General features: G+C 38.4%; 1 protein-coding gene across 1 annotated transcript in view; it reads left to right on the forward strand.

Annotated features, from left to right (window-relative positions):
* Positions 1-27,190, forward strand: part of PTPRB (protein tyrosine phosphatase, receptor type B) — a 98,715-nt gene that overhangs the window by 18,180 nt on the left and 53,345 nt on the right. The window contains 3 exon segments of the mRNA XM_018576337.1: positions 14,207-14,477; positions 24,027-24,305; positions 26,248-26,505. Coding sequence (XP_018431839.1) covers positions 14,207-14,477; positions 24,027-24,305; positions 26,248-26,505 — 808 coding nt within the window.

Here is a 27,190-nt window from a genome sequence, read left to right on the forward strand (position 1 = left end):
CAGAGTTCCATAGCTCAAGCTAACAATGCTGAATAAGGCACAGGAGGGACTTAACCTTTCTCCCTACCCCTCTTTTCAAGCTCTATATTGCTCCATATAGAGCAGGTGTGGGTTCCTCCAGCCCTCCAGCAGTTGTGGAACTACAAGTCCCATGAGGCATTGCAAGACTGACAGTTACAGGCATGACGGAATTAGTAGTTAAAGCACAGCTGGAGGGCTGGAGTTGACCACTCCTGAGTGTTAATTAGAGGGACACAGTCTGAAACAAACAGCTACTGTTGTACTCTCTTTAAAAAAAATACAGAATGCTCATAGGCACCGGTGTCACAGGTCCACCCTATATTAAGTGTAAAATAAATCCAAATTAGACCAAAGCCATTACACTTTCTCTATAGGAAAGCATGTATGGTCTGTCAAGATACACACACATTGAGCTAGGTGATCAGTACGGTATATAAATGTACTACTTGCCTAAAGGATTGTTCAGGTTAGGGATAGTATAGTGAAAAGTTTTCTAACCTTCATATGGTCCAGGAATCTTTTTTGGGGGAAGTCCTGTATTGTTAAAGGGTACCCCATGTTGGTTATGTGTTTAGATGAAGCACTGAGATCTTGAGGAATGCTGAATTAGGTTGTACTTGCTTAGAAGAACATTAAATCTATGTATATATGGCATTGTGCAGGAAACAGATATATAGGAAAACTTCCTGTGTATCATAGATAGGCATACATATAGAGAGTAACATTGCACTGCAGTGCCGTCTATAGCTCAGTATATGCTGTTGTATTTCCAACACCCCAGACATGTAATGTATTTATTATGCTGGATCCTAGAGAAATCGCACACAAACAACTGAGCATCAATTCCTAAACGCATAAAGCATGCCGTGTTTTCACCACTGTGCAATTTTTGTGGTTTTTAGTTTTAAAAAAATTGAATTGTTCAATTCACTCCCTCCAGTCTCTCTTTTCTTACACTCCATCCAGCCTTGGAATGTCCCTTGGCGTCCCTATGTCCTATACACATTGTATTGGTGATGATGACTCACGGATCCTTAGACTGCTGGAGCCAAGGGGAAGTGAGGCTGGAAGAACCGGTCTTTTTGCACCTAGACCAAAACAAACACTTAAAAGAGAACTATAGTCAAACCTATATGCTGACAGCACAGAGCTGTGTCTCTCTAGAGCCAGAGGCAGCTGTGCCTGCCCCCTTTACTTGTCTGTTTCTCCAATAAGCGCTGGAAGAATAGAGAGAGGCTAGGGGGGAATCCCTGCGGAGAGTGAGGACATATTCACTCACTGCTGTTCGGCATCTATAAGAATAGGCCGAACAGCAGTGAGTAGCCTGCCAGAGGTCGTAAATATCACTTTCTTCAGCAACACAATGATGGTCAAATCTATACCTGGACACATGCTGAGTTACCAAGCCAGTGTGTTTATTGTCTAGTCTCACAAACATATGTACATCAGTGCTTTTTAATTATTAAGAAAATAGTAAAATAAATATTTCTCTTTTTACTGGGGAGTACTGATCAATGCATATTCTAGGGAAAAAAAGAAAAATGTCCTACCTGAATGATATATTACAAGAAAACACTAGAGGGCGACCAAATCCATGATATCGTTGTAAAGGCAGTAGAGCTTACCTATAAAAGGGTCAAATCAACAAATAAAATACTTTTATCTTTTTTTTCCACATTGTACTTTTTACTTCACTTTTACCTATTTATAGATATCTAAAGCTATTTATATTTCACTACTTTTTTTTAACAATTTTTATTTTTTTGCCATGAGAACATTGTGCTAATAGGTTTACCCTGTTTGTGAACAGAGGTAGATTGTTTGCACCTCCAAAATGTAGTAACTTCTTTTTGGCTAAAAGTTTTTGGTAGGATGTTGGCTGAGGATTGCAATATTTTTTTATTCAATTTTACCAGTGTTTAAATTTTTGTTCTGCTTTTCTCCACTTTTTCTGTCACAGTATTCCATTTTCTCTATCAAATTCACATGTTTATAAGATTTATAAACAGGTTGAAAAGCTAACATTGAAAAGACAGAGTACTTTGGTGAAATGAAATGCTACATTTTTTGGCTGCGTTATAGATAACCTCCACTCCCATGGATGTATATGATATTAAATTATATTCATTATTTGATCTGTGATTGTATAATTAGATATGGAGAATATAACCTTTTCAGTAGGTCACAGGGCACCTGACTGATTCAGAGAGGTGCTGGTTACCTACTGTATGTTGCAGCATATATGACAGACTGCCTGAAATAAACTCACGTATGCATGTATCACAGCTGAGCTCTAAAATGACTATTGATAATCCAGAAATTCACATGAATTGAGCTGTGTTCATACATCAGTGAGTTACAGCACCAAAATCACAGCAAATATGGAACTGGCATACTATTCTGCAGTGCAATGCACCATTGAAATGGCAGCATGATTAATTTTACTGAATCAGTGTGCAATTTTGGGACCCAGAGAAGTTAATGGTAACACGGTAAAATGCATGTTTATTGCAGTGTAACTTCGTATGTCATATAGCAATCAGAATTTATTGATTTATTCTCTATTTATTTTATTGTTTTTATTTATTTTTCCTGGGAAGGACATGTATTTAGAAAAATGCAGTATAAGACACATTCATACATATTGAATAACTGCGTTATTGCGTAAAAACGCAAGTATGACAGCTGTATGATACCATGACGGTAAATTGAAACCATCATACATGCACTAACCTGCCTGACAATGCTGGCAGTAAGAGGTGTCTCTATGATACAATAAACTGAATGAGGCCTCAGGACAGGTCCCGAAGTGGGCCGGGCGGCTCAGTCGAGCCGAAGGCATATGCCTCTGCTCGATTGTGCCGAGGTGAAAGGCGAAGCTGGCCGAGTGGCCGGCCATTGGCCGGTCAACATCCTGCTTCTGACAGCTGGACGGAGCCAGCCGAAAGATCACGGCCACTTGCAGAGAGATTAGCGTCCCTGGTTACCAGACAGCCCATCCCTCCCGGGCGCTTCGGGAGTCTCCCACTCCCGGCCACCCAGGAGAGAAACACTTTCTCCAAGAATCGAGCAGAGTAAATCTTTCCCTGCCGTTGGCTGCCATCAGAATAAAAAACAAATCTCACCATAGGAATGCATTGCTAGATTCCTATTGGCTATTGCAATTTGCAATAGCCAATAGCAAACTAGCTATTGCACCCGCCCACTGCTGCTGTCAATCAGCAGAGGGGACCTGCAGGTCTCCATCAGGTCCCATCTAGTGATTGACAGCAGCAGAGGACGGGTGCAATAACTAGTTTGCTATTGGCTATTGCAAATTGAAATAGCCAATAGTAATCTAGCAATGCATTCCTATGTCGAAAATATTGTTGTTGTTTTTTTGACGGCAGCAGAACCGCCCACCAATGGAAAACAGTTGGGCGGAGCTAGCTGTCACTGCTAGCTCCGCACAATCGTTTTCCTTTTTTTTTCTACTTTTTAACTATTTTGCTATTCTGCTGGATGCCACAGAGGGACCGAGCAGAACAGCCGAGCTATTCACTCACTGCTGTTCGGCATCTATAAGAATAGACCGAACAGCAGCGAGTAGCCTGCCAGAGGTTCGGCTCAACCGATCCAGATGTTGGATCGGCTGAGTCGAACACCTTCTGCACTTCGGGTCGGCTGAACATGCCAAGCATGTTCGGCCGACCCGAAGCCACCTGATGTACGGCTTATTTCAGCCGATATACGGCTGAAGTCAGCCGTACAAACCTGAAGTGAATAGCCGAACTTCACTTCAGGTCGGTCGTTCACTTGGCTGCCTACGGCAGCTTAGTGAATAGACCCCATGGAAATCTAAGTGTTGAGCATTGAAGCACTTTCCTACCAGCAACTGATAAGTTGCTGGTAGGAAAATAAACAACGCAGTATTTTTTTACTTTTTATGTTGTATAATGGCTAAAGAACAACTTGAACTATTTGTGCAGGTCAACGTACAGCATAGCACTTACAGTGAAGAATAGTTAGCTACTTTGTTTAAAATCATATCATACAATAGACTATGGGGTCTATTCACTAAGCTGCCGTAGGTAGCCGAGTGAATGACCGACCTGAAGTGAAGTAAGCCGAACACTGTTCGGCTATTCACTTCAGGCTGGTACGGCTAATTTCAGCCGTATATCGGCTGAAATCAGTCGTACATTGGCTTGCTTCGCATGGCTTCGGGTCGGCCGAACAATAGTAAACTAGCATTGTACCCGCCCTCTGCCGATGGACCTGATGGAGAACTGCAGCAGAGGGCGGGTACAATGCTAGTTTACTATTGGCTATTGCAAATTGAAATAGCCAATAGGAATCTAGAAATGCATTCCAATGGGTACAAATGTTTTATTTTTTTTTCTATTCTGACACGGCTCCGTGTCAGAATAAAAAAAAAAGAAACAGCGGTGTTTATCTCCTTGGCAGCCAGGAGTGGGAGACTCCGGGAGCGCCAGGGAGAGTTAGCTGTCTGGAAATCAGTGTCCCTGGTTAGCAGGTAACCAGGGACGCTGATCTCTCATTGCCATTGGTGCCTTTGAATTCTGGCTTAAGGGGAGGCTATGATGTGAAGGGGCTTCTGGTGTAAAAGAGGGAACTGTGATGTGTAGGGGGGCATCTGATATGAAGGGGGAAATTCCACATCATCTTTTTTTTTGCCTGGTGTCCCCACTTAAAATCTATACCAGACCCCTGTTCAGGATAAGGGTCTAATATTGATTTTGGGGAGGGATCACATATCATTATTAACATTTATGTTTTTTTACATTTTAGACTGGGGTGCCTATAGAACTTTTAAAAGATGCCATTACTAAAAGAGGCTGAGAAACGCTGTTCTATACATCAGTGGACTAAGAGGTCCTGACTCCAAATACCTTCATACTGCCACTGAAGGAATGTGCCTCATTTGCTGCCTCTGATGAAAGCAATGCTTTCAGCATCTACAAACATCATGTATATTATGTTTTATGGCAGAAGTGAACAATTCCTTCATCTTCACATATGAACAAAAAATGTTTAGTTTATCCAGCAGCATGCAGCTGTGAGCGAGCCTAGAGATTGTGCTTTGAAAGCCGCACAGACAAAGGTTGTTCAAAGCCCATTTCCTCCTGATAAAGAGGGAGTGAAGTTGGTATTTAAAAAAAAATTGTCAGGAAACCTTGGGAAAGTGTCTGCAGCTAGAGACCCTGGAGCCTGCTATTAGACACATATCCGGGCACTCCCTAAACTTCCGCAGCCTGTACAGTAAAATAATTGAGCTCAGGAAGCCATGTTAACTAATGGAGTACCTGCTATGTGCAATTTATTAAGGGCCATATTTAAAGCGTCCTTTTTTTACAAAAGTGAGAATCTTTATTCATGTTAGAACAATGCAAGAAACAATGAAGCCTTTCACAAAGGAATTGCATTTTTGGGGTATTTTTAGCCATATAGGAAGTGGAAGATTTAATGATTTCCCAAGGTCATGGACCTACACCAGTTTTACCATACTGTATGTAAACCTCTTCACAACTCTACCATCACCTGCAAATACAAAACCCCTCCTCGTGTGCTCTAGGGTAGGTGTCTCGTATCTTTCTTGAATGACCAGATCAGTGTACAGCGCTGCCACAGTGCAAAGCTGATCCTGCATTCTAAGGTTAGATATAAGACAGCATGGGAAATAAATTTTGATTTTAAGTTGTATGTTGTTCATTTATGGCTGAAAGAAAATAATCTAACCGATTCCTCGATCCATGCTAAACAATATCTATGGATTAATCTTCTAATGCCAACTATTACAGCAGCTGCTCTATACAAATGGTCACAGGCACTGTTCAGACACAGGGCCGGATTTACTCCACCTGCCGCCCCAAGGCCAGGTTCCACAATAACCGGGCCTTGGTGGCCTTGTGGGAAATCCGGGCCTGTTCAGACGGGCTCCTTTGACAAATGTCATTTGAAAAATCAACTGTAGTTGAATGGATGGGTGCCAACAGGACCACACGTAGCTCTAATTTAATCCAGTTCCTAATGCAATGTGCTCCTAAGAAGGATTATTTGTATCAAAGATCTTTCAACAACAAAGTGTGCCAGAAAAATTTGATCAGCAGAGCTGAAATCTTTCAGCTTTGGTTTTACATCCTTTCATTTGCCTATCTCCAGCCAGCCAATATAATCTTTTTTTAGTTTTGATTAGGCTGGCAGGTTTTTATTCAGTCCCCAGTAGGGAGATTTTGATTCACTTTCTGTTAGCACAGGAGGTTCCGAGAAATCTTGCCAGTGGGACCTGAGGTGAGATATTTACTCTTTCCATGACTATATCGTCTATATATCTCCTACCTGCAGTTTTTCAAAATATGGCTAGATTTGTTTTTGTTTACACGTTGCCATGGTGTTAGTAATATAAGCGTCATTACACCCACATTGCCATGGCAACATACAGTATAAACACTAATAATAGCATGCTCAGTTGTTTTGTTCAGAAGGGAAGTTTGTCAGTTTACTCCTTTTCCATTTCTATTTGCTAATCATTTTTCAATCTTTTTTAGTTGTTTTACTGAAATACACTACGGTACATGTACATTTACCAAGAGTGTACATAGACATTACAAAACAATCACATGCATGGTACAGCAGTGCAGTATAAAAAAAAATCTCCTTTTCCTCCTGCAGATTTCTCCCAGTTTGGCAGGTTTGTCTGTGGATTTTACTAAAAATCTACTTTAACCTGAAAATATGACATTTTTGTTAAAAAAAGGACAATAACCATTGATCATGGTTTTTACTAACATTGCCACTATCATTGTCACATCTAGAAAAGTGTCTTCATATATGGATCCCCTCTGTGACCTTCAATATTTTTTGTGCAAAACGCACAGTACCAAGAAGAGCCAATCATTCAAATATTGTATACAGGTTTGCCCCTTCTGTCTGTCTGTCTGTCTGAATAGATGCAGTTGATATTGTATTTGATGAGTACTGCCTTTATGCTGCAGGAAGGAAAGAAGTTGGACAGAAGGTGTCACCTAGTCACTTCACAATCTAACAAATTTTAAAGGCAGTCACCCAGTTTTTTTTAGAGGAGAGTAAACAACTGAAAATCACACTTAGTTGCTACAGTGTTTCCTAATCCTAACATATCCATTATATTGAATTTTAACCAAAGGATACACCCAACACAGACTGCACATAGCTGAAGCTACAAAGTCAGTCTGGCTGGTATACCTGGTGAAAATTGTTGATCTCTTTATGTTTCTTTTATAGCCAACTAATTTTAACCTATAAAAGGCAATCATAGAACAATAACTAGCATTGTGGTTCATTTACTAAAACAATAGAGCATGGTCAATTTGCAAAGTGAATGTTTACTTTAATCATCCAATCATGGGCACCTGTTTTTTTTAATTTCCTTTGTACAGGATTGGGTATTTAAAGTATTTGAAGCATATTTACTAAGCTGTGAACATATACTTTGCAAAGTGGAAATTCACTTTGCTTAAAGAACTATTCTTTTCTCTTCAAACTTCACTGTTTTTATTTTCACTAGAAAATACAGATAACAGAAAGTGGAAGTAGCACCAATCGATGACATAACATTATCTATACAGCCTTGCTACAGTAATTGTGGGTGCTTTGTTACAATTAGCAATGTGCAACAGACATACTAATGGTGTAGAGTGATCAATATTTGACATCTCCTTGAAGTATGTGATAACCTGGTCTGACTTCTGAAATTCTTAGGGTTGGTGAATTCCGGGTTTTTGTGATTGCTTGGCGGCTGTCAATAAGTGGTTCATAGTTTCAATGTATATTTATCTATATTGTCAGGTTTGCAATTTAGTATGGCTTTGTAGGGGTATGTGTGTTTGTGGTGGCTGTATAGCATAAAGTTTATTCTAGGGGTGTTCAGAAACCAAGTACTGATACTTTTCCAGCTCCAAGGCTAGACTGGAGAAAAACTCAAAAGTTATATATTTATATATATATATTACTGATATCTTTTTCTTTAATGTCATGTTACAGTTTTTCTAAAACAATACAGACTAATGATTTCAGGACAGTGTTGGAGCACCAGGGACCAGTCCCAGCTGCAACCGCTGCAACCCTGGTAGTACTCATGAAAATGCCATGTATTGGCACTGGTATCTGAACTGGTGCCTGAACATCCCAAGTTTATTCAGTATACTTTGGTCCGGAGTTTCAGCACTATAGGGTAGGTCCACCAGATATGGTGGACATTGCCAGCTTCTGTGCAACCACAGAAGCAGGTAGGTGGATCATTTGGCACAAAGCTGGGTTTGGAACCATGTATCAGCAGGCGAGCACATATAATTTGTCTCCACCGCTAATGCACTTTGCAAGCAGACTTTTGAGGTGAGTCAAATTTGTGCCCAGTGTTTTTTCGTCAGTTTAGAGCCTGGGTCTGATTCACATTTAGGTGGGTTAGTAGGAAAAGGCATTAAATAGTGGTTTAGTACCATGGACTATATAATGGAGATTAAGTCAGGAGAATGGGGTTGTCTTTACACCTGATTGTTGCACGATGAGGTATGAGAAAGCTGTAAGTGTTTGACCTGAAGGTATCTGAATATATTTGCCTGTGGCAATTTATGGTCCTTGCTTAGGCTTGCAAATGTTTTGGGACCATTGGGGTGACTTGGGTGTGGAAGCAAATGAGACCTAGGGTTGCCCAATGTTTAAAGAGCCATGGGGTGTTAAATTATGGGTTTTTAAGGAAGGAGAGTAGTGTGAAAAACAGGGAAATTAATCAACCAGGGTACTTCACTCCCTCCCAGAACTATACTCCTTCCCAGTGTACCTCACTCCATCCCAAACATATTGCTTATAAATTCAAAATTAAACTGACAAATAGTTCTAATAGTTCTTCAAAGTATATGTATAATATAGAAAAAAAACTATGCATGTAAATATCCCTTCTTAGCCACATGATTATCAATAATTTTAATTATACAGCTTTTCTCCATGATCCGTTAGTTTAGAGAATCTACAGTAATCCGCACGTGTTCCAACTCTGGGCAATAGATGAAGGTGAATAAGACACTATAATGGGGATGTGCAAAGTGCACTCACCCTTTTATAAATCAGGTTTCAATTTTCTATGGTCATTTCAGTGAAATATGAGATTAGTTAATCTCTAGAAAATTCCAATAACTTCATTACTATCTTCAGATTATCTTTTACCTACTGATATCTAGTAAACTCACAACATCCCAGACCCAATATCCAAAAGTTGCTCATACAAACACATGCTACTTGTCTAAATACAGTTGCATTTCTACAGTTAGAAGTGGGTCTTGTGTAAAAGGTGTAGTTTGTAGTATTTATGTGCTTTTGTTTCACTTTTCTGAGCACAACCTTCAAATTAAGACATGTTTTACTGTTAAATGATTGGAGTAACACAATATATTATTATTGCCAGTGTTTAAGCTAAAGTCAGTACCTGCTCCTTATGCCCATTTTTATTTGTAGTACAGAGAGTCACATTTAGAGTATACTGCTGATACTGTTTACTAGTTTTCCTGAAAGGCTTTTGACTTTTCAGAAAAGCTACTTTTGCTCAGTTTTAAATTGATTTGTCATTAAAGAAAGGAAGCGGAAGTAGCTTACTAATACTGATTTATTGTTGCTTATGTGAAAACACAAATAGTAAGACTCAATGAATTCACAACTGGAAAGATAAGCCTATGTAAAGGATATCTGAACCAAAAAAGTTGCATGATGGCATAATTTCATTTGTAGGAATATTTCACATTTGAAGGACAAGCAACAGTCAGTTATCAACATTAACTATAACATTTCTTTGTTTCTCTGTATCTTCCCCTTTCTGACCAATTATAGATGGTTTATACACTAAAGAGTTGCATGTCTATTGTACTAATGCTAGTTAACTCCAAAGAAATTTGTAAAGATTATATCTCAAAGTGCCCAGTGCATCCTGAAATATTCACTTGTAAGAGCAAAGGCATATAGGGTCATTGTGCAAATTGCTTTTAACTTCCACCTGCATGACATTAAAAAAAAAAACTGTCAGACTAGCAGTCAGACTGTTTTTATTGTTTTATACACATTTCAGCACAACATTTTTCTGATTTTGTTATTATTGGAGTTATTAAACATTCCCAGCCTAATCATTTTATATATATTGCAGAAGTAAGTATTGTATAAAGCAATATATATCTATATAGATATATATATCTATATAGATATACATATATATCTATATAGATATATATATATCTATATAGATATATATATCTATATAGATATGTATATCTATATAGATATATATTGCTTTATACAATACTTACTTCTGCAATAGTGCATGACAGAGTATATCACTTAAGAATGTGCAGTTTACAATCTAATCACCCAGTAACAGTCGTTCACGCAAATGCCAATTTGGTCAGCAGCCGGATGCACTGCCAGTATGCTTTCAGACTATAAGAGGAAACCAGAGCCCTAGAGGAAACTCTTAAACACAAGGATAACATACAAAGTCCAAACAAATTGTGGTCCATTGGGATTTAAACCCAGAACACCAAAGTTGCAAAGCAGCAGGCTATAAGCTACCATTCTAGATTTAGTGAAGGGGCAATTGCAGAGCTTTAGAAAATTGCAGGTATTAAGAAAATATAAAAATTTAATGGAAGCATATTGTTCCAAACTCTTCAAATAAAATACATAAGTTTGTAATTTTGTACATTGCCTTTCCACAGTCAGTCAGAAAGTTTTTCCACTGCAAAACATACAACCAGCACAGTCACATGCTACCCAAAGACCCATCTTAGTTACCAATGTAAACAAACAAATCTTAATTATTTAACTTATTATTTCTTGACTATGTATTCAATAATGCATTTATTTACTAATGAATATTATTCAATACCTGATGCAGTTTTTTCTTAAATTTTCATAAGTTAAAAACACTCTTGTTTTTGTTTGTGCTTTATGTAAATATTACGTAGCTTTGTAAGGTGATTCATATTATGGAATATGTATTAATATTTGTACATGTTAGATTACACATATATCATTGTTAGGTAAACTGCTGAAAGTTAATTGGACTCCCAGAGTCTGTGTATAGGTCAGTTATGCTATATCTTAAAGCAAGCTGAAAAACTTTTGGCCACTTGGGCTTTTAATAATTGTTATTACAAGAAAAATACTTTTTTAAAGCAAATAGATTTGACAGTTCATGGTTTAATTAAATAACTATGTAAGACTTAGGCCCCGCAGTGGGGACATGATCTGCATGGAGTTTATATTTTCTTCTTCTGATTGCTTGGCCTTTTCTCTGGGTTCTCTGGTTTCTTCTTTCAACTCAATACTGGTAGTTGAATTGGCTTTCAGCCAAAGTTGTCCCTCCCCTGTGTACATAACTACATATATGGTAGGGACAATATACTGTAAATTCTTGGCATTACATAGCATGTAGTAGATAACTGTGTCTTGCCAAGCTTATCTAAGTACACAGATTGTCCTGATGTTTCAGACACACCTTTTCACATTACAGCCTGCATTAAACATTGACAGTCACACAGCAAGGGTCAGGTTAACAGAACTTCTGAACATGAAAGTCTACATAGCTAATCATCCCCGTATGCTGGGATGCAGCACCATGGTAAATGCAGGCTCCATGCATATATTAATGCATATCTACAGCATCAAACCCAACATACATTCTTCAAGTATGACTTAAAAGATAACACAAGTTATACTTGTGATCCTCTATCCCATTCCCTTTCCTCAGCAAATTTGTAGAATATATTACAGACTTTGCGTATTCACATAAAATAATCTATTCACAGATGGGCAGGGTAACCAGTTTGTGGCACCCTATTTTTTAAGAGTCATTATTATGTTTGGTGTATATAACCAAGCCTAGATTTAGGGAGTAATGGCTGGACAGGGCACATGTGTCAAACTATACATTATTCGTTAGGTTGGAAATGCAGCACAAGGAGACCAGACAGCAAGAAAGTTATTTTGTCTGTATCAAAGGCCATTAATTATTTACAAATCTCATTACTCTATTTTTATTGGGCTTTGTAAATTAATATGGTGACTAGTTATACATGTTCAGTTTATCTTTATCGGCTACTACAAGTTAATACACTTCATCCTATTGTTTTAGCTTACACCAAATGAAATAATGACAGTATTTAAGGAGAATTCAGTGACTGCAGTGTCAAATTGTTAAAGTTACAGTCTAGTTAGTGGTAAAATAATTCTAGTTTGCATGCTGCTAAAAGTTGCTCGACTTTGATTAGAAAATGTATGACACAGAGGAAAGGTTAGATATGTTTATGCAATTCGTGCAGTTCTGAAGTTGTTAAAATGCCAAGTGTGGTCTTATGAACATAAACTGGTAGAGTCTGAAACAATCTTATAATTAACCTAACTTTTAATATCCAAGAATCAAAATGATCTGGTCAAAGAGTAACAAGACCTTTTGGGTGAGGCAGCTTGTGTGAAATTATAATGGCCAAACATTTTATTAAAAGAAAACAAAAAGGTCCAAAAATAGCTTCGGAAAACTAGGCTGAGAGAGAAATGAGGAGATAGGAGGAAGGAAGGCAGGGGTGGGGGAGAGGAAAGTTACAGGGAGAAAGAAACAAGATTCCGAGCTAAAATGATCAGAGCAAAAAAGTGAAAGTGCTGGCATGGGACAGTACTGTTTAAAGGACTGGCACATCAGAGGGCAACGAGAGAAGTGACTTTTCCTCAGATGCACGCAAGCACCAACAGGGGAGGTTAATGAAGGGTCAGCAGCCACAGGAAGTTGGCGGGGTTGGTATCTTACAGGTACTGCCAAGACGACAGCCTGGATCATTCTGCAGCCTTACAAGGAGGGGAGGCGCTGGGGATTGCTCTGCCTGGGTTGGATACTGCATGGGTTCAACTTATTATTGTTACACTACATCAAGTCAAGGAAATTGACTCTTGATTAAGGAAGTAGATGGAAAGCGCTGAACAGGTTTAGACTGGGTCAGAATGGCAATGTGGAAACTGCAAGATGTTGCCTTCTACATGCTTTTCTTAAATCGTACAGCTAATAAAACCTTCCTAGTACCCTTATGTCTCACCGCACCACCTTTCAGGAAAAAATTGCAAAGATTTCTTTGTTAAATTTCTTGTCGCACCGGAATATTTTAAATCACAGAGCACAGCTGCATATTGACTTGGGAATACCTCTTGACTTGCTCTTATATGGAATTGCTTGAAACATTTTCCTTGCCTACCTTTGGATATCTGGACCGTTATTTATATTGGAGTTTTGCAATGAAATTTATTATCCCAGAAGGATTATTTTAAATCATTTTTCTCGCAATGCTGAGATATGTGTTTGGATTGTCATTGTGGATTGTGCTGAGCTTTATAAAGGTGAGTACCCAGCACACATGAGATGGTCCTTCTTCCCTTTTATTCTCCAGAAGAAAGATGCTGATGCTCTATTTTCCTATATGCAGCACTGGTCTACATTCTATGTCTGATGTCACTGCACTTGTCACTAAACTTACAATTAATGATTCCCTTCCTTCTGTGTGGGAATATGATCTGCTTTTTTTAATGTCACTTTATTTAGATTTATTTAGACTGAATTATTATGTTGTATACTGTTTAATGATTGTAGGGCTCTATTCTAGTTTCATTAGACTAATAAAGGCTAATGTTGATCATGATCAACCTCTCAAGATTAGTAAAATTTTGATCCAGAGGAATAATAATATTTATATTAATAATCATATCATTTTGTTCTGAAGGCTTCTTTGTGTAATTTTTTGTCCTTGAGTAGGTCATGGCTCCATCATGTACCCATCGCACTCAGAGCCGCTGCTCCAAAAATGGAAGGTGGGTGCAGCAGGTGTCAGCGGGTGGCTTCCGACAAAATATCAGTAAAGGATGGAAAACGGCACTCCAAAGCAAGTTCAGTACGTGTTTATTAACGTACTAGTTGCAAGTAGAACACCCTATATGGTATAGAGTGTTCTACTTGCAACTAGTACGTTAATAAACACGTACTGAACTTGCTTTGGAGTGCCGGTGTCCATCCTTTACTTGGGTAGGTCATGGCTCCTATTTTATTGATAGATTTTTTATTCATATGTTGAAATTTTGCTTCATCTGTTTTATTGCACCTTAATTATTTGAATTTTTTTTTCAGGATGTGGAGCCAGTGAAATGCACCATCAACATTACTGAGAGCAAAGCTTTCTCACAATCTCTATATGTAAAGTGGAGTAGTCCTGGAATTGCTTGCAATTTTAGCTTGACTTGCAGCTCAAGCAACTTTTGGCAAACCACATGCAATCCTGTCCAAATAAACAATGATACTTATGAGTGCACACAGACTGGACTTGAGGCAGGAACAGTTTATGACATAACAATTGAAGCCCGACAAGATGGAGAGACAACGAATCTTACATTACAAACAGGTATGACAGAAAGGAACATAGCTGGGATTTTCCTTGCATGTTGTATACCCTTATGCCTAGCCTGTGGCCCAGGGGATGCATGTGGACTTTTGGCTCTAATTGAGCACCCGTTCATGCTTTCGTACGCGGTTGTCAGTGTTTTCCTTACCTAGGTTCTTACTTAGGCCAGTGAAGGAAAATACTCTTTAGACTGGGTTCTAGCACTAAAATGGCTTAGTTATTTCTTTGACGCTTTGTTACTTTTTTCTGTACTGTCCATCTCTTACCTCTTTTTATGATTTTCCCCTCTGATTTTTTTATAAAGCATCTTGCTGAAACAAATATAATATGCAGCACTAGTAGTTTTTAAGGGGGCTTTAGGAAGCATAAATGTGGAAACATTGATTTGTAAAGGTGCAGTAATAACCGTGATCGCTAGCAGTCTAATGTAACATGTCCACAGTCTCCAACAACTCATATAGCAGGTTTTCAGTCTCTGACCCTCTACTGCAGTACCTCTTCAGTCTTTCACCATTTCTTGTTGCATGCCTGTTGTCTTTGACCACATCCTGATACATTACTGCAGTCATTTCTGTAGCATTACATTCACTGTGTAATATGTATGGCCCTTTAAAGAGGGTCAGGGTCCATACTTCAGGCCTCCTATAGCAAGAAAGACAACCATCACTGTTCTATACTATTGCTGTCAAACCTGTTTTAAGAAAGTATAAAGACAACGACTGCTTGCAGAGTCCAAGGGGTTGAATTACTGAAGGAAATGGACTGTCCCCTTACAAGGGATTTTTAGCTTTGCAAAGACTACCCAATCATATACAAGGAAAATTAAAAAGCAAGATTTTTGCTTGCACATGATTGGATGTTGGAAGTCAGCAGAGCTTCACCACATTCACTAAGCTATGGGGAAAATTACCCTGCAAAGTGAACAGCCTATTTGCCTATAGTAAGCCACCCTAATAGTCCATACTCACTAATCAGACTTCAGTTTATTGAGGTAAGATGAATACAAGGATATATTGCACTGGTGGCTATAGGGTACAGCACTTTTCACATAGCCACATCGTTTTTTTTTTATAATTATGTTTAAGGGCCATGGAAAAGACAGGATCACATTTTCAAAGTGTTGTAAGGTGCTATATGTTTAAAAACACAGAGATACATGCTTCTGTAGCATTGAAGTAACTACTTTGAGCAAATGTATAGCAAGTGCAGCTGGAGGAAAGACCTATACTTGTACAAGGACTTTACAAGAAAGTGTATAGCAGTAATAATGACAACACTGAGAGATAATGAATGAATAAGCTAGATGTTGTAGGAACAGAAAATATCAGACACCATTTCAATCACGCTGACACCCTGCACAGCTCCTAAAAAAGATCAAAAGAACCTAAAAACATGGGGGACATAAAACACATGTATCTCACACAAACAAAATTTAGATCTGTCTGTGTTTGCTAGTGATGATTGTCTGCTATTTCTGTGGCATAAAGAAAATGCTGCAGTGTTTAAGTGTATATCATATGTATTGAGTAATGGCAGATCACTTATTCATCAGTGTGATTAGATTATCAAGGTATTGGCAACCTTTATGGTCTACTCAGCACACTAAAAATACATTTTTAATATTTTTAATATGTTTTTAATATAAAGAAACTCATGAGATTTATCAGAAAGAAGTAGACTCATTAGGCATTTATACAGAAAGATGATAAACTATACCATATTGTGGAGAGGGTAATAAAGAATACATTTTCTCATTTTATATTAACCCTTGAAGTGGGGCACCCCACGCATTGCAAGGGTTAACTGCTCATTTTGGTGTAGGGAGCAAAATAAAAAAGTTATACTCACCTGATCTTCAGAGCCAGCTTGCTCTTAGATCAGTCCTTCTAACCTCTCTCCCCTTCCACTGTAGTGGTCTAAGGTCCCTGAGTCATCATGTTCCATACACTGTGTATAGAACGTGAGGACACCAAGGGATATACCATACAGCCATACAGCCATACAGCCATACAGGCTGGAGGGAGTGCTGTCTCAGACAGACAGCTCGGAGTATCAGATGAGTATAACTTTGCTTTTTTCTTCCCTAGACCAAAACGTGCGGTTAACCCTACTGCAAGGGTTAATACAAATGTTGCCCTGAGCTCTTCTTTAAACATCCTTCCAGAACAATACTGCTATAGGTATCACATGTACAGTATTTGTTAATGGATTTTAGTGAAAAGCAGATCTGGGTATAATAGATGCATGGTTACAGACAGCATTTAAAATACTTCAAACCTGACATATAGAAGGAACCAAAAAAATTACAAATGCTTGCCAGCTATAACTCTTTGATGGGTTTTGGAAGAATATGATTTCCTAATAGACACTGCTACAGCTGGCCATTCAGCTATGCAACTGATCTTTAGGATTTCTGAGCTACATTGTATAATGCCTGTCAAAGAAATGGAGACATTCATTTCCCACACTGAATATTGCCATGGGGTACACACAGAGGTCCGTTGCAGTATAAACTTGAACAAAAAGTCAAATTAGTTATTTTTTTCTCTCTTTTGAATTCAATAAACTGCATGTGCAGGAATATCAAAGGATGCTTCTGACTTTTTGGAACCTGCTGCATAAAACATCAAAACCTAAGAAATCTATTTAAAATAAACTTTAACCACTTGCAACAATTATAATAGGAAAATAATCTTGTTATAAATATGGCACTTTTTTTCAATAACAATAGGGCCGTAATAAAACAAAGCAGCAAATGTGACATTGACCAGATATTCACTGCAGATGATTCTTCCTGGTGCATGTGTTTTAAATGACAGTTTTAAATGTTTGCAGAAAAAGTTCATAGATCGTGATAAACAATAATTATGTATTTAGAGATGTGGTTGAAATAACATGATTTTATGATTAGCAGCTGGTCTAAAATAAAGTCAGAATAGGACATTAGAAAGCAACTTGCAACTTTCTCCTAAACATGGCACTATTTTGCTTTACTTTCAAGTGTAATCTCAAGAGGCTTATCTGCTACTGTAAATGAATCAGGGGATGTGAGTCAGAAAATCTGCTCAGAGGTGATGACCAGGATGCTGCAATGCCTGTTATCTTAAAATGGGCATTGTATTCACTCTCTATATTAGAACCCTATTGACTTCTAGATATAATTAGTTGTATGTCTGATATGTATGAATTATTATATTATGATATATTATTATTTTATTTTACTAAACAGACATAAATCATGCACCCGCAGCCAATGCCATGACAATAACTATCAATACTGGAAATAGAACACTAATAAATATCAAGTATTCTGTGTCTCATTTGTATGCAAAGTGCATGCTTATATGTGAAGTGCATGCAGCTAGATCGTCTTTGACATGTTTAATGTGTGGCAGCTCTCTGATTTTATTTTAATGTTTTTGCTCTCCTGTTTAAATGTGAAAAAAGGCCCATATGTGTAAAGAAATATTATATGTACCGTGTATAAATCCAGGGTAATCCAGGGTTCCAGAACTGTTCAATGGACAGAGTTGGAGTAAAATTCAACTGGTGGGGTTAGATTTTGATAGACAGTATTGTATTGTTGTTCCTCTGTGATACACACTGCTTCAGGACTGGCATTCCCATAAATATACACACACTAATCATTTGTGTTTGTTTTTGTCTAACGGACATCTTATAGTAGCTTTGCAACAGTCATACTTTTTTATTGCATTATAAGGCCCTACATAGTATTAGGTTATTAGGCTGAAATGTGGCTTTTTATACAATTCATTTTCATTTTAGATGCATTATACAGCTGTGATAAAATGCAATTTATGTAAAAAGAAATTGTAAAAAAAAGATTCACCCTCTCTCTTGGTCCTGGTCATTGAGTAAAGTGATGGGAAATCCAAAATATTTGAACTGTTATAGGAACTGTTATGTGAACACCTGTTCTAGTGACAACTGTCTTAGGGGGAATTTCCCTTGTTTTGTAGAGATCTTCTGAGTTGACAGCTAAATCCTTTTAACTAAAGGGAAAGTATAGTGTATTTTCAGTGATCACATTTTTTTTTTAGCTATTATCGTAGTGTTGCAAATACAATTTTTTTATATGACGTTCATATTTATACAAGCTTGCTCTTCCTTATTTTTGTTATTATTGTTATTGCAATGATTTGAAAATTAGCCACTAATGTCCTGGTACCCAACCTGGAGCCCTTTGCAATCCCAAGAAATCAGCAGTTGCAGTGAGAACAATGACTTGTAAAGGGGCTTTAATGGCAGTGGTCCTTAGTAGTCTCATATAACTTTTCCCTTGTCTACGGCTGTCTCTTACCGCATATTTGCAGTCTCTAACCACAACTGTACCATGTCTGAAGTACCTGACCATGTCCTCCAATATGTATACAGTCTGCGATAGTATTCTGTAGCATTACATGTATTGAACATTATGTACAACTCTTTTGGGGGCCTCATAAATTAGTAACCACTGGACTATAAACTTACAGTTGGAGAACATAATCTTAACTGAAACAGCATACCCACTGGTCCCATGCATATATGTGGCAGCACAGTGGGTGGTCTTTATCACAGAGACACCATATCCATGCATACAGTCGGCTCTGCTGTTTTGTGCAGAGAGGGAATTTTCAGTTAGCTTCGCCTAATTCAATAAGCCAAGTAAATATTCAGAATACCCAGTCATGTACAAGTGAACACTGTCTACTCCTTTAGCAAACCAACCCCAATGTTAGAAAACGCAGTAAAGCACAACCATTGTGTACCACTGCAAGCAGGAAGCAGAATCTGTTTATATAAAATCGCATCAGGAACTGATCAGATTATTTACATCAATCTGATCTCATTTACATTGTTATCTAAAAACGTTGAGATGACTATTCAGTTCCTTTAAGTGAATAGAGTTGTGTGGCAGTACAGTAAAACAGCACCAGTGGCCCACAGACCAGCAAAAAAGGTCCTCTACCTGAGAGATCTCAGTACTTAGTTTGGAGTTTGTGTCTATGGTTGTTTTGGTCTAGAAATACCTTAGGAAAACAGAGTGCCTTCAGTTTCCATAGAGCATGCTTATTCCAGTACTGCCCAGTTATGACATTTACCAACCTAGCAAGCAACACAGAAAAGCACACTGACTCCCAAGGGCCAAGAGTGACTTGTTTGTGATTATACCTTTGCATGTTGGTAAAATGAGACGGAGCAATGTATAGTGCCTAATGTATAGTATAGCTAAAGCTAAACCTTTTTTTCATTTTAGCTAGAGTAGGGAGAGGTTAAAGCCCCTGTCAGGTCTGCCATTTGAATTATTGTAGACGTTTCCCATCACACAACAGAAAATGTAAGGAAATCTCTCAAAGTGAGGGAAATGCCCTCTTAGACAGTCACTTGAACAAGTGTCGCCATTTGAAGATCTGCCCTCTATAGATGTTTTGGTTACAATTTAAAATTGTGGATTTTTTCGCACTATCAACCACATGACAGGGGATAAATAGAGAGGGTGAATGTCCCTAGTGAAGACAGAGGGAGCAACAACAAAAAAAGGACAGAGAGAGAAATAAAATCTGGTAGAGGTTTTAATTCAAACATTATATCCAAAACTAAAGAGAATGGTTTGGCTTTAGATACACTGTAACATTAAGTCCAATTGCTGGAGAATAATTTACTTGCAGAATGTATGGAGGTTAATTGTGGGACTCCCCCCACTGTTCATATGTGTAGCAAAGCTTCTTAATATCCTTGATGTCACTACTGAAACAGTGAACAGAGTCCAGCAGTTCAACTGGTCCTGTGTAGTACAAGGTTACTAAGCTGAAATGTGACTTTTTATACAATTCATTTTTATTTTAGATGCACCCTTGGTTCTGGTGACAATTGAGTCAAGTAGAGAAAGTGATGACAGCTGATAACACGATCATGCTGCATGTGATGCAGCAGGATCATGTTATTAGCTACAGCAGCTACTCAAGGGCTTCTCAAGGTACACTCATAGGTCCCATTCCAAATGTTGACTATTATAATGAAACCTGATTGGAGAGCTAATAAGAAGTCTTTCTCATTGGTCCACTAATGTAGTAAATGTGTAGGTGTATTTTCAATAGAACTAAAGGTGCTCTCCAGATAAGCATGCAAAATGTGTATTGCAGGTGTAGATCGGGGTAGGCAATCTTGGCACTTCGACAGTGGTGAAACTCTGAATCCCATCATGCCGCTGCCTCTGGAAGTCATCGCTGTGGCTGCCAGTGTTTTGTAGTTCCACAACAGCTGAAGTGTCGAGATTGTCTACCCCTGGTATAGACTAATATCCAAAATCAGTTTTATCCACAAACACATCCAGCTTCTGTAGCAATGTATGGGGTCTCCGCCCAGCCTGCACAGGGATTGATTTATTAAAGGCAAATAGGCTGTTGACTTTGCATGGGAATTTTTCCTTAAAGGGTTTCTACACCCTCCGGTTTTTTTTGCTGATATCTACTGCTAGCAAGCAGTAGATATAGGCAAAAAGTTTTTTTTTTTAAACGCTTTAACAGCGGTTTATTCTTTGCAAAGTGAAAATGCACTTTGCAAAGAATACCCAATCATATGCTTGAACATGATTGGATGATGAAAGTCAGCAGAGCTTCATTTCATTCACTAAGTTAAGGGAAAATTCCCATGCAAAGTGAACAGTCTATTTGCCTTTAGTAAATCAAACCTATAGTGTTTTTCTTGCCGTACCTGTTTGACCGTAGCACATACGTAAAATGGGAGATGAGGAAGATGACTAGGTAATAATGCCCTGCTCCTGTCTTTGGTACAGTGCAAGTTAAAAACCTGAATGTTGACCTGTATTCATGTCTGTACTGAAGAAGATGGCACAGCACAGAATCATGTACAATGCACGTTGTAAAACCTTTTGCTCTGGCTTTATGGATTGAATACAACTCAAGGTCAGACTTTAGCAACATTGCATTGATTCCTGGAAGGTATTAGCAGTTTTTGCCTGGATTTGCTCTTCATAGTACAGAAAGGTTGTTAGAAGAAAAAAGATCTCATGCGATTGGACACGATGGTGAACACTTGTTAGTAAAACCTTTATTTCATAATGGGGGTTTTTTTTTTGGAGCATACATTGTCTGATAGTCTTAAGGTATGGCTGTAACATTTTTTATTTCAGTACATGACTTGTATAATATTGCACTGATGGCTTCCTGCCAGCTAAGAATGTCTGTAACAATGTAAATGGCTTAAGTGTTTGTTTCCAGACAGGACTCTCTCAGCCCAGGCACTTCCCAACTTCATTGTTCCTTTGTTCTAACGGATGCTAAAGGGACTAAGTGTTTTGTTTTCTGGGCCAGATAGATTAGATAAAGTCTGAATTTTTAAACCTCACCTTCCAGGCACGCAAACCATTTTATAACTGACTATGTCATACAACTCCAGAGACATAATGTTCAAAGTACTAGAACTTCTTTTAGGAAACACACAAAATATTTATTCTTACACCATTTGCTCAGTGGAAAATAGTTTACGAAGTGCAATCCTTAAAGACACACTGAGCAATGTTGTAGCAGTCAGGATCAATATTTTATAAAATGCACTTGTTATAATGCACCTGTTGCAATGCAGGCAGATATCTTGCCGGCTGAGTACACCTCCTTAAAAATGTAATGTCAAAAACCAGAGGATCTCCCCAACAAGGCCTTTAGACTCTCCCTCCACATCCTCTCTTCTGCTAAGAGAGAGATTGCACTAATCTGGCTCACGAAGTCTCTTAATATCTCGCATGTGATTAGACATATTCATTGGTTCAAGAAAAACACACGGCACAACTTGAGAACACTATGCACAAATTTGAAGCTATCTGGTCCCCGTGGATCAATAAATTCTATAACTCAACTATCTCCCGACGCCTATGTCACATCTGATGCTCCCCCCATAGCCTTAACACTGAATGCCTCCTCTGCCTTATGGTACGGTCCAAACCCTTCTTCTTCTCCTCCTCTTCTCTTCTTTTCCTACTCTGCTCGTATTCCATTTTGTCTCCCTGTGTCTCCCCACATGTTGTATGTGTTAATGTCGCCAGTATCACTACACTGCCATACAGAGGTCCTGATTTATGTGACCGCTCCTGCACTAGGTAAATGTGAATCACATTTCAGTCAACCTAGGCCACCCAGACTGAGGTCCTCCCGTAGACTGAGATGCGATTCCTGTCTGGCGGATCCCTCCATGGTTCGCCTTTGGTAGAAGCTTGGTCAAATCTATACTATAGTTGATAGGTCCTGCATTGTGGTTACATCCCAAGGACTAACCTTGTGTTCCTCCATTATTGTGATACTTTTTATGCACCATGTGTTATGTTGAATATGTATGACCTGGTTGCCATAGGCATCAGTTGGCATTGTAACATGTCTGTGACTATTTGCACTGTTAAACTCAATAAATATCTATTTGAGAAAAAAATGTAATGTCAACCAAAAAAATAAATAAATGTGGTCTTGCACATTACGCTTGGTTTACTTTTGGGCTGGTTCAATTAGAGCATTGCTCTTAAGGAATCACTCTAGAGGATCTGACCGGTGGACTTCCCCCTTCGCCTGTGTCCTCTGGCAGCTCATGATCCTCCAGCAGGATAGTTGTCAGGTGGTGAATTTGCTTGAACTTCTTGTCCGACTTCTCTGAGATACATGAGATATGTTATCTGTACTTGTAACCCACACTTTTGGTTATTCTGTTGTTTGACTTGATGTTCTGTTTTGTTTTTTACTGTGCAAAACTTAATAAAAACTTTCCTGTTAACAGAAAAAAAATGTAGTCAACCAATTACACAGTAAACAATTCTTTTGATCTTTCTAAATCATGGCTTATATTTACATTTGCTATGGATTGCTCTACATTTCTATACATTTCTAGAGTTTCCACGCTCATGCCTATCGTCCTGCCAAAAAAAGCTGCTGTATTGCTGATAAAATTCATAGATTCACAGAACATCAATATCACATATTTGCATGTCTATGATAGATTTTTGTTCATAAATACACAGCTGTACCACATACAGGTTAAGCAAGAAAAGGGCCCTAGGAAAGGTAGCAGCACAGAGAAGAAGCCCTGTTTGAATTTACTGTACTGTTATGGTGCCCATCAGGGGCACACACTGCCTTGTGAAGTGACAAGCAGGTGCACAGCTTTGACCAATTGCACTGTTCCCCTGGTTTACTACAGGAGCATGAATGTTGAAACTTGGCACCCTGGACATCTACTTGTGCCTTGTGGATGATCTGCTTCTGCCTCTACTGACACCTGTGGACTCAGTAATAACATTGCATTCAAGTATATGGGCTAGTTCTAGAGGTATCCAGAATGCAAGTGTTTTCCAGATACAGGATATTTTCTAACCATAAACAACATCTGTCAAATTCCAAAAGCAAAGAAAAGGGACATCACTTTTAATGCAGGAAAACAGATTCCTAATAATGAATATCCACCATATTGTTCATTGCAAACAAAGGACTACACAAAAATACTATGAAAATTAAGAATCTTTTATGTGTGTTGTTTCCTTTATTTTAGACCCTCTTCCACCCTCGCGGTTTGAAGTAAGAAGAAACACAATAAGTTCTACAAGTTTCCAGGTCTCCTGGAAACCATCTTTAGGATGGGTAGATCAATATGAGCTTCATTTACTTAATGATAAAAGGGAAAATGTCCAAAAGAATGATGTCCTCGGCAGTAGTCCAGTAAAAGAAGCAACGTTTACGAACCTGAATCCAGGCACAAAATATATTGTTTCATTAAGAGCTACTTCTGGGATCAAAAGCACCTCTACAATCTTCATCAATGCCTCTACAGGTAAGACTCCTGTCATATGACTCTGATCACTGATCACATTTATTGACTACAGATGAGTCAATCTAGTACCTTTTATTGCTCCATCTGAGATGCCTGTGTGCTTTCACATTTGAAAAACATATTAATGATTCTCTATTAATAAAAGGACCACATGAAATTGCTTTAATTGCTCATGTTGTCTAAAGTAATATGAGGTTTGGGATCAGACATATGTTTTTGGGCCAAGGGTTATACATTTACTGAATCTTCTGGTTATTTAATCGGTTGTTCTGCAATACAAATATATTCACAGATCAATATACTGTATGTTTAACTGAAGGAATACAGGGGAAACTCGAATAATTAGAATATCATGCAAAAGTAATTGCAGTAATTGCTGCAATAGGGGCCCAAACCAAGTACTGAGTACATATGCATGCTTATACTTTTCAGAGGTCCGATATTGTTCTATGTACAATCCTTGTTTTATTGATTGCATGTAATATTCAACTTTTTTGAGATTGTGGATTTGGGGTTCTTGGGGTTTTCATGAGCTGTAAGCCATAATCATCACAATTATGACAAATCACGTCTTGAACTATCTTGCTTTGCATGTAATGAGTCTATCTCATATATTAGTTTCACCTTTTAAGTTGCATTAGTGAAATAAATTAACTTTGCACGATATTCTAATTATTCGAGTTTCACCTGTATGTGTATTAGTTTTGGATTGAGGAAAATACAGGGATATTGCTTTAAAAATGTTCTTAGTGCTCCACTTCAGAGTTCCAAAGCCAGTTGAATGCTATATAAATGAATGGCATATAAAAAAAGTAGGGAGGAGAGCCTTGTCACATGGCCTGTCAAAGTCATGTGACTGGCTCTGCTTTAATCATGGTGTCCTCTCAGCTGTGTTAAACAGAACTCTGTAGGACACTGCAGGTTCCACACCACAGCCCTGTTTTATGAATAGGCCATTCAAAATAGAGTTAGTAAAACCTACACTGAGTGGCCAGATTATTATGACCACCTGATGTTTGTAGGCAAATTAGCTATAATTTCGCGCTGAAGTTGCTAGAGGGCCAGACCATTATAAATAGGGAAGCAGGTTGTTTACCACGACAGTAGAAGTGATTTTTTTCTGAAGATATGGATAAACAACGCGATTTAACAGCCTTTGAACGTGGGATGATTGTTGGCGTTAGAGCCATGGAGCGAGTATCAGCAAAACAGCAGAATTCATTAAATGTTCAAGAGCAGCTGTTGTTAAAGTGTTTAAAGACTGGACTGTCAGCCGAAAATCTGGGTCTGAACGTGCAAATTGTGGCCGTCAGCGACTAGTCAATGTTAGGGCAGAATGGAGAGTGGCAAGACTGGTACAAGACAACAGAAGGGCAACAGTGCAGTGTCAGATTCCTCGCATCACCTTTCAACATCTCGTGGAGTCACGAGGCGGCCCAACGAAGTCATCTTGTGGAGTCAATGGGGTGGTCATAATAATCTGGCCACTCAGTGTATACCGAGCATGTAGATTAGAAAGTTAGAGTGAAGTCAGAACTCCTGATTTGTAGATGTGTTCCATGTTAGTGCCTTGGGAAGCACTGATGCCATGGAAGCAGTACAACAGCCAGGGAATTCACTTTTTCAGAAGAAGAGGTCAGCAATGGCCTCTATATTCTCCTAGTAGATGTTTCCTTTCAATGGTTTTAATAAATTAGCTTGTTTGGTATGTTTATAGGTTAACTCATATAAATAGTACTCCTGGGGTGCACTAAGCACATTTGTAAAGCACATCACTATGCTTTTTAAATGTGCATTTAAAAAAAACATATATTTTGTTTTTGTGAAGATTTATATGTGTATTTTTATAACTATATATTTATGTATTGGGATGTTGCTAGCAAGTATTTGTCATTCAGTGGTAACTAATTATGTTAAGAATGTCTTCTTCCTTTCCTTTTAGTCCCTATGCCTGTGAAGATTGTTGATGTTATGAGTAAATCAGACAGCATCCAAGTTACCTGGAAGCCTGGTTCTGGAATCTCAGAGAACTATAAGTTGATCTTATGGGGTCAGGAGAGGACAATGAAAGAAGTCAATGTGGATGCACAAGTTACTGGGCACACTTTTTATGGTCTTCTTCCAGGACATACCTATAATATCACAGTGATCACTGAAGCTGCAGGATTACAGAGCAGGAACTCTAAATTAGTAAGAACAGGTAATCCATGAGAAGCGTTATACTGATCGAAAAACACAAAAAACTATTAAATCCTGTTTTGGGTTGACTCCTTTCCTTTGTAGGGTCCTAAAGAGCCACCCTTGTGTGTACTAGTAAGCTGTGTGTGTGCCTCCACAAACACAGACACAACAAGGCAGGCTACTCACCTGCTCCCTTCTCCCCCTCTCTCCCCTCTCATCTCCAAGCTAGTATATAGACCGTTGCTTGAGACTCTGCCCTCCCTTGTGATCTTGTACTGTACATGAAGTTCAGGGAAGCTGCACAGAGAGAGTTGGAGCTGTTTGAAACCATGAAACCATAAGGACTGTGAGTGTTTGTGCAAAAATGTAAAGACATACTTTGATGGACAATATATATTTGTTTGATCTGGATTCACTATTGAGTCTGAGAGTTTAAAACTACTTTAAAGTCATGGTAAGTTAAGCAATCAACTTCAACCGTCACAAAATTACATGATATCAGGGACATGACATTATTTCACAAATACTATTTTGATCTATATAAAGGAAGGACTGATTTGTTTTCATTTACAGTGAAGTGTTCTTGAAGATGTACAGTCCTCCTGAATATGTGCACGCTGATTCACCATATCTACTAATTCATCTGATTGCCTGGATTGATATATTTAGTGATTCTTCTTAGGACAAATCTGCATGTACATATT

The sequence above is a fragment of the Nanorana parkeri genome, unplaced genomic scaffold (genome assembly GCF_000935625.1).
Source record: "Nanorana parkeri isolate BGI_ZX_2015 unplaced genomic scaffold, ASM93562v1 scaffold65, whole genome shotgun sequence".
Taxonomy (NCBI): domain Eukaryota; kingdom Metazoa; phylum Chordata; class Amphibia; order Anura; family Dicroglossidae; genus Nanorana; species Nanorana parkeri.